The sequence below is a fragment of the Girardinichthys multiradiatus genome, chromosome 4, assembly GCF_021462225.1.
Source record: "Girardinichthys multiradiatus isolate DD_20200921_A chromosome 4, DD_fGirMul_XY1, whole genome shotgun sequence".
Lineage (NCBI taxonomy): Eukaryota > Metazoa > Chordata > Actinopteri > Cyprinodontiformes > Goodeidae > Girardinichthys > Girardinichthys multiradiatus.
In genome coordinates, this window is record NC_061797.1 from 30,177,088 (window position 1) to 30,186,489 (window position 9,402).

Genomic DNA, 9,402 nt, shown 5'->3' on the forward strand with positions numbered 1-9,402 from the left:
AAGACCTCAGCAGTGCCACAGGCTGATTGCCTCCATGCCACGCCGCATTGAAACAGTCATTTCTGCCAAAGGATTCCCGACCAAGTATTGAGTGCATAACTGTACATGATTATTTGAAGGTTGACGTTTTTTGTATTAAAAACACTTTTCTTTTATTGGTCGGATGAAATATGCTAATTTTGTGAGATAGGAATTTTGGGTTTTCATGAGCTGTATGCCAAAATCATCCGTATTAAGACAATAAAAGACCTGAAATATTTCAGTTAGTGTGCAATGAATCTAAAATATATGAATGTTAAATTTTCATCATTATATTATGGAAAATAATGAACTTTATCACAATATGCTAATATTTTGAGAAGGACTTGTATTGCAGACAAATAACAGGCACCTCTCCTCTTCCTCAGATCATTCCTGTTCGCAGACAAAATGAACGCCTTTAATGATGGTGAACACTAATGTTTAACCACAGTTATAAATGACAGCTTCAAAATATAGCTTGAAAGCAATTTCTCATAAAGTGTTTTTGTCATTGACTGAGGCCAAAAACTTCTATTCAACAGAACAAGTTTATGATTTCTGTTTTAAGAGTGGAAAAATATTTTTTTGGCAAAATATGAAGAAGGGAAAGTAATTTATGTTGTTTGGTTTTTGGTACATTTAAGTAATTTCCTGGTTTTAAATGATTCCAGCTTTGTCTAGCAAAAACTTTGTAAATTATAAAGGGATTCTTCCACAATTATGATTTTGCACCTTTTAATTTGAGAACTTTTTTCTTTTTAAACTTTATCATATATAGTTTTCTTTGAAAACAACCAAATTCACCTATCGTATTTTATATCTCATTGAACACACTGATGAAACCGTTTAATTTTTTTCAAGGAACCATTTAAATGGGGAAACCATTAAAAGTCTATTGAAGTATATAAGCGCAGGAAGTATGTTTAAAAACAATGCAATAAAAGCTGAAGCTGTAAGGGGTAGCTGATTGTTTATCTTTATGAGGACATAAATATGTCAATAATTTCATTTGAAATGTTTTTTTTTTTGTTTAAGTTTGCTGAATAACTTAAAATTTAGTTCAGTGAGTTTTTTTGTTTTTTTTTTATATAAAAGGCCAATTTACAAGAGTTATGAAATCTCAAGGGACTTCCAAGACCAATGGCTCCACTTTATATCTAAATATATATAATCTAATTTTGTACAACTTCAAATCATGACAAGCCATCCTTCACACTGAGTATGCATTTGGTGATATTGGAAAGAGACATTTAACATAGAGCCTTGCCACCTGTGGGTCCAGGGCAGCGTGTGGCTCAATGGGCCCCACATAGTGGCTTCTAATAATTTTGGTCAAAGATTTGTAGAACTTGGCGGGATTTTTTAACCTAACACTTTCATGTAATTAATTGGGACTTTATATGAAAGACTTCCTCAAAGTGGTGCAAACTCAAGAAGTGAAAGTAAATTATGAATTTTTTTTAGATATATACCGAAATGAAAAATGCTTTTACAGGTCACCTGGATTGTAAATACAGTCTATATGTGTAATTTCTGCAACGGCCTCAGAGGTTGTTAGAACATTTGTGAACAAATGGCATCGTGAAGACCAAGGAACACAGAAGACAGGTCAAGGACAAGATACAAGACAAGTATAAAACAATATCGCAAGCGTGAACATTCCAAGGAGCACTGTTCAATCCATCATTCGGAAAAGTAAAGTGTAAACCAACTAAGACATTGCCTTCTACATAAACTGAAAGGGCCAGGCAAAGAGAGCATTACTCAAAAAAAAAAAAAAAACCCAAGAGTCCAGTGGTAATTCTGGAAGAGCTGCAGAGATCCACAGCTCAAGTGGGAGAATGCTGTGACAGGACAACTGTTAGTCGTGTAGTCTTATCAATCTGACCATTAGGAAAGACTTGTAAGAAGAAAGAAACTGCTGAAAGAAAGTTATAGGAAGTCCTGTTTACAGTTTAGCACAAGGCGACACAGCATGAAGGTTCTCTGGTCATATAAGAACAAACTTGAATTTTATGGCATAACATGCAAATTGCTATATGAAGTAGGAGACTCCCACTGTACATCATCCTGAACGTACTATCTCCACGGTGAAATGTGGTGGTGGTGGCATCACGTTGTGCAGATGCTTTTCATCAGCAGGGACAGACGGGATGGGAAGATGGATGGAGCTAAATGCAAGAAAACATGTTAGATGCTGCAAAAGACTTGAGTCTGAGGCAGAGGTTTACCTGCCTGTAGAACAACAACGCTAACATACGTACAGCTTGAGTTACAATAAGAGGGGGTTTAGATCAAATAGAATATGTGTTGGAATGTTCCAGTCAAAGTCTGGACCTTAACCCAATTTTGAATCTGTGAAAAGACTTTTAGGCTCATGGTGTGGGTGGGTGTCTTTGGTGGGCCAATTATGTCATTATTAGACAGAACTATAGAGCTATAGCTGAAGTTGGAGGAACTCATGTGAATTTCATATGATTCTTCTGCTTTCATAAAAAGGCTTTCACATACACCACAGATGTGTGGAGGCTCAGAGACTGCCTGATGTGTCTTCAGTTTTTCACTGTGCCACTTGTTATAACTGTATAACTAATCAAACATACCAAAAAGTAAAATAAAGTCAATATAATTTGGTCAAATTAGGCCATGATGTTGTTACATGGTGTGTAAAGTTTAAGAATCCTGAATTGACTGACAAATTAAAGTATTTTGTCAATTCAATTAAAAGGGAAACTCATATTTGACTGACAAATTCAAGTATTTTGTCAATTCAATTAAAAGGGAAACTCATATTTAGATTAATTAACGTGTGATTTAGTTTAAGCATTTATTTCCAATATCAGGTAAATGGTTGGGCAGTAAAGCACAGTGATACCACAATTATTTCTCCATGTATTTGCACTTTTGTTAAGGTGAGAAGATACAAACTTTTTCCTTCCACTGAATTTTCCATTAATATGCTTTAATACAGCGCTCTGTAAACATCCAGCTTTTTTAGCATTGATTTCTGGGACTTCTGATGACTGTCTGCTGGTCAAGTTAGCTGTCTTTCCCAAGACAATGTAGGCCATTTTATATTAAAAAGTCAATTTTTCTTAATTTGTGGTATGTGATCCTTGAACTTTTTTGAGAAACTGAATTTGGGTTTTTATCATTGGGGTGATTATTAGCCCTAATCAACTGAATTAACAGAAATAAATTCGAAATATACCAATTTGTATACAATGATCTATTAAACATGAGATTTTCACAGTTTGAATTGAATGGTTGCTGTAAATCTTAGTTATTAAGATCCACTTGAAGGTACCGAAATGTTAGGAATATATTTGTTTTCAGACAAATGCATTTATTTTTTAGCATGTTATATTTTTTTTTTACATGACCACCGTTTTCGCATCAGTGATGTTTGGAGGAATTTGACCTATTGGCCTCTCAGAACTGTTTATGTGGTTTGAAGGATGCAGTAAACATGTCTGGGTTTACCCTAGACAATGGGACTTTCACAGCTCCCCCCATATCTGTAATGTTTTATAAACACATTCATAAGACGCTTTATTGCATTTAAATGGCGGCTTATAGCTTTGAATTTTAATTCTGCATGCTATCATGTTTAAGGGCTTTCAGATTAGACCTCTGCAAAAACAAACGTGGTCCCAAAGCCAAAAATAAAAAAAAGCACTGAAATGTGATGTTGAAATGAACAGATTTTTATAGGTTTGAATCATATAGGTTGAAAGTTATTTTGGAAGGACTCTCCTGCAAATTGCAGAAACTTGTATCTTTCAGCTCACCGTTAAACAACTCTGCAGTAGGCTACTTTGATGCGTGATGCGTAAAAGTCTTCAAGACGGGATCATGATCTGTTTTTAATAACTGAGATTATAATTCAAAACTACAGCATTTGTGTTTTCTACTAGTTTTCTTGTTTGTGCCCTCGTTTCTAACATCGCTAAAACCAAGCTCTGAGAAAGGACCGCATCTCCAACTGACGTCGCGTAAAAGGAGGAGTTTGTTAAGTCAGTCAGCATCATTTTCAAAATGACTCAAGCAGCTCTCTCTCCAACTCCAGCGTCACCAGACGCATCCAGTTTTCGTACTTTACTGTGTTGGTCGGAACGGATAGGTGTGTTTCCGCGGATCAGATGCGCAATGGCGGTACAAATCGTGCCAGATAAGGACAAATGTATTCGTGGATAAATCGTGGATCTCTCTCCAAGAGGAGCTGCGTCGATGACAGTGAGGAAAATTTAGAAGAGGAAACGCATTTTTCACATGGACTGCATCTCCAGACTTTGCCTGCGCAGCTGAGAAATGATTGGGTTCTAAGGTTGTTTTGATGGGAACAGTTTACAAGCTGTTGGTGAGTTATTGGATTTTCACTCGGATTAGACACATTTGAAACAGTGGATCAGTCGTCTTCTGGTGGTCAGATGAAACTTTGCCACCCCTGATGTTACAGGTAAACTGAAATCTGCCGTCATTACGCAAAATTCAGACATGGATATGAACAACAGCTCCCTGCGCTATCTCCATGTGGAGTTCAGCCCGCTGACTGAAATCCTGGATGATAATGAAACGAACTCCACGCTCGGAGAACGGAACTCGCTGAGCTGCGTCCAGATCCGCATCCCTCAGGAGCTCTTCCTGACGCTGGGGCTGATCAGCCTGGTGGAGAACATCTTGGTGATCCTGGCGATCATCAGGAACCACAACCTGCACTCGCCCATGTACTACTTCATCTGCTGTCTGGCCGTGTCCGATATGCTGGTGAGCGTCAGCAACGTGGTTGAAACCATCTTCATGCTCTTGATCGACCACGGACTCATGGATGTGCACCCAGGCATGCTGCGCCACCTGGACAACGTCATCGACGTGATGATCTGCAGCTCCGTGGTGTCCTCGCTCTCCTTCCTGTGCACCATCGCCGCGGACCGCTACATCACCATCTTCTACGCGCTGCGGTACCACAGCATCATGACCACGCAGCGCGCCGTCTTCATTATCGTGGTGGTGTGGCTGGCCAGCATCACCTCCAGCATCCTCTTCATCGTGTACCACACCGACAACGCCGTCATCGTGTGCCTGATCACCTTCTTCTGCACCACCTTGGTGTTTAATGCCGCGATCTACCTGCACATGTTCATGCTGGCCCACGTCCACTCGCGGCGCATCACGGCCTTCCATAAAGGCAGGCGGCAATCCACGAGCATGAAAGGGGCGATCACCCTCACCATCCTGCTTGGTGTCTTCATTTTGTGCTGGGGGCCTTTCTTCCTCCACCTTATCCTCATCCTCGCCTGTCCCACCAGTCCCTTCTGCAATTGCTTCTTCCGGAACTTTAACCTTTTCCTCATCCTCATCATCTGTAACTCCCTCATCGACCCACTCATCTACGCATACAGGAGCCAGGAGCTGCGTAAAACCCTGCAGGAGCTGGTCCTGTGCTCCTGGTGCTTTGGCATGTAGCAGCCATACGTGGCAGGAGTAAATTAAGGCAAATTAGGTTATCAGGCGATCTTTCATTCGTGTAACTGTTGCCCTGTGAAGCTGAAATAAGCCGTGAATAATATCAGGTTTTATGGGGCGGATTGATCCACAAGCTGCACGCAGCACTTACAGGATTAGCGTGAAATCTTATAAAGAGATTTGCTAATGCCTGTCTGGAGTTGGGATTAGTTTTATTTAGAGATTGTGTCTATTTATTAGCGTTTGGGCCTTTCGTTGTCCACTTTCCAACTTCATCCTCTCAGATAAAAGAAGAGATCTTCAACCCGGCGAGACAACCAAAAAGTCACTGAACATTGAACTATTTATTTTAAACTTACAAGCATTTTTCACTGTCTTCTGATCAATACTATTTTACTATAAAGCTCGGTCCTCTCGGTGATGTAATCCTCAAATAAAATGTCATAAATGTTTAGAATTTAAACGAACATGTTGATAAAACTGAGTCAAAATGTATTCTTTGACAATAATACTGACTTTAAATAATGTCATCATTGGTGCAGACAGTTCACGAACCCACTTTGACAATAAATGATTAGTCATTTTCTATCTGCTGTAAGGGAATTGGTTATAGGGCTCCAATTAAAAGAATATCTACCAGTAGATTACCCAGTTATTCGGGAGCATAATCTGCCATATTCCAGAGTCCGCTGGAACAAACATGGATCAGAACGCAAAAATGGTAAAGTGTAGGCTAATATAAAGTTCAAATTTAAATATTACGTGAAATTTGATTTTTTTTTTTTAAGTGATTTCCATAATTCATACATATACTAAAGTAAAACTAAAAACAAACTGATACGCAAGGGTTTAAACACAGGTGTACGAAATGACTTGTTTACAGCTACGAAACGGAAAGAGGTAGAGAAGAAGTGGCGACGCATCTGTGATACAAAGGCTGTGACTTACGAAATGTTAAATTGACCCGGAGTCTAAATGGCATTAATAGCAATACTGCTAATGATAATAATAATAATAATAAGAGTAACAACAATAATAATAATAAATAACAAATAATAATTGTTAGCATTATTGTTAATATTAATGGATATTGCATTGTCCACATAACATGAAAAAAAGACCAAAAATTGACGGCAACGTTTTTCTTACTTTGTTAATTCAGTTAGTCGTGGTTCCAGTAGGGTCATAGGGTTAAACTTTCAAAATGTACCTGAAAAGATCCTTCAGTTTGAGACGTCTTTTTTTTTTTTAATACAGTCAACAACTCTGTCCAAAAATAAAAGTGCGAGTGAGATGAAAGAGGAAAAAACTGAAGGGAAAAAGGTCACATGAAGAGCCCACCGCCCGAGGCTCATGGCATGAGATATTTATGAAAGGAAGGTTAGTCTTGCAGTATTTCTGGCGACATGATTTCCAGAAAGCTACAGTACAAAGAAGCGGCCGTTCAAGATTTGGAGCGTCAGTTTAATCTTCTTAGGAGCAAGGGTTATTATTATTATTATTATTATTATTATTATTATTATTATTATTATTATACCCCACACCCAACTGAAATCCAGGCCGTAATTATTATATTTTTGTTATTTCTCAGCTTCTTGTTTTAAATTTTTTGTTTCAAAGTTTAAAGTAAAAGTTTAAGTTTACATCGACGATACATGACGATAACTTTTCCGACGTATTTACAGCATTAAGTACATCAGAGTTGAAAGTACACTGTGGCAAATGAAAGCGAAATATTTCAGCGTATTTTTAAACACAGTAGAGATTTCTTCTTTACTGTTTCTTTTTCTTCTATCTTTTCCTGTAAATAGCCTACAATATTTCTTTTCAGACTCTCTATATTTTTTGTTTTCCATGGTGTAACTCGCACAGATACGCCTAAAATAAACATAACTCAATTAAAATTATTAATCCTATTAAATAAGAATAAACAAAAATTAAACGTGCAGGTAATTTTGTAGCATTGAGGTGTCTTTCTATTTCCACTAGACATCCGAGACTGATCCATCCTTTACATGTGAGGGCTTGGAAAGGGGAGAGCAATTTTTTTCCACGAAAAATGCCAAATCATGTGAATGGTCCTTGGTCTTTTAGTGTGGATTGATTATTGTATATTTGATTGTAGCCATTTCAGCGCCTGAAAAGGCTGTTTTACCTCCTGTAAATCTGCAAATACACGTCACTGGTTGTAAAGCAGTTCCAGTGAAAGCTGTAGTTTTTACTAATTTTATTTTGTGTGAAATAGTCAGTGTGGTACGATTATGAAAAGAGATAACCAGTGGCTGTTGACTTTTCTACTGTTACTTTTTTTTATAATTAAAAAACTAAGTTCATTTAAGAATGTGTTATTTATTTCACACAGAACCTCATTTATTCCAAGGACACATTATACACTATGGTGGTGCCTTGCAGAAGCAGCCACAACCCTTTAACATTTCCATATTTTGTTGCATTACAGCCACAAACTTCAATGTGTTTTATTCAGACTTTATGTGATGGACAAACATAAAGTACTGAACACTTGTGAAGTAGGAGAAAAATCAATCCTTTTTGGTTTTTTTTTACAAATCAATATCTGAGAAGTCTGTATTGTATTCAGCTCTCTCAGGCAATACTTTGTAGACTCACCTTTCATTGCAGCTGCAACTCTTTTTGGTGTGTGTTTCTATCAGCTTTAAACATTTACTGAACATTTTGACCAATACTGTATACGAAACAACTCAAGTTCAACAAAACTGGATGGAAGGTGTCTGTGAACTTTAATCAAGTCTTGCTACAGATTCACTGTTTGATTTAAGTCTAGGCTTCAATAGGCCATTCTAACACATGATATGCTTTGACATAAATCCTTCCATATTAGCTCTGGTGGTATGTTTAGGGTCGTTGAACCACCGAAAGTGAACCTCTGCCTTGGTCTTAAGTCTTTTGCATCCTCTGACATGTTTTATTCCAACATTGGCCTGTTTTTACGCCTCTATCTGTCTTTCTGTTAGTTTCTATGTTATATATCATTTTGCATTTCTGTTTTGGTCTTGCCTTACCAGAGCATCTTCTTCCACATGTTCACAATGTCCCCTAAATGTTTGCCTTGTCCTGTTTGCAAAATGTGGCTTTATTTCAGCAATGTACAGCGTATTTTCCTTAGCATTTATCATCATGTAACATTACACAATGCATTTGACAATAATAATAAACTTAAACGTCAGATTAAGGTCAGGAAAAGATATGTATATTTGCCTCAGCACATACCTGAGTCTTTGTCGGTGTGCGTTATGCTTGTCATAATGTTGGCCTTTTTGAGGGGGATTGAAACGGCTGACGTTGTCTCTGGTTTACAAAAAATAGAGATTAGAACATTTTAGTGACAGGCCTTGCTACTCAAGACAATAATTACAATACAGACATAAGCAAAGGTATTAAGAGTTTTAATTTCAGATGCTTTGTTTTTGTTGGAGATTTAAATCTATCATGGACACTTTACAACACACACCTACACCTATGTTGCTGCATAATCAATAAAAAGGTTTATTTATTCTAAGCACCCCAAGTACTTTCCTTTTTTTCCATTAGATAAATGTTGTCTCTCTTAGTGGGTTTGTTTAAGCATTTGTTTTTCATTGCCACCAGGGGGAGGTTTTTACATAAAAATAAATACAGATTCAATCACATTGCAGCTGCAACTCAGGAGTTCAAAGAAACACTCCCATTAGCATCCTTGAAACATCCCTTTTAAACTGAAAGAAGTCTTTGAACGTTTGGTGCCTTTTTTCCTCCCAACCATAACCTTTTTAAGCATCATAAGAAATATTTAAGACCACATCCACGGACAGTAAAAGCCTTGCTACAGTGGAAGTGTTTTTTTTATGTTCTGCTGTAAATCTCATCATCAAGTTAAATAAGCGTGCTGTAAATAAC

The 9,402-nt window shown here is 37.5% G+C and overlaps 1 protein-coding gene across 1 annotated transcript; it reads left to right on the forward strand.

The window, feature by feature from the left end:
• Positions 1-4,158: 4,158 nt before the first annotated feature.
• Positions 4,159-8,809, forward strand: mc1r (melanocortin 1 receptor). Its single transcript, XM_047362969.1, has one exon. The coding sequence runs from the start codon at positions 4,519-4,521 to the stop codon at positions 5,485-5,487; it is 969 nt and encodes a 322-aa protein (XP_047218925.1). The 5' UTR covers positions 4,159-4,518; the 3' UTR covers positions 5,488-8,809.
• Positions 8,810-9,402: the final 593 nt, after the last annotated feature.

Excerpts from the sequence above, each read along its gene's own strand:
- mc1r (XM_047362969.1), top strand. The coding sequence starts at position 4,519 with ATGGATATGAACAACAGCTCCCTGCGCTATCTCCATGTGGAGTTCAGC.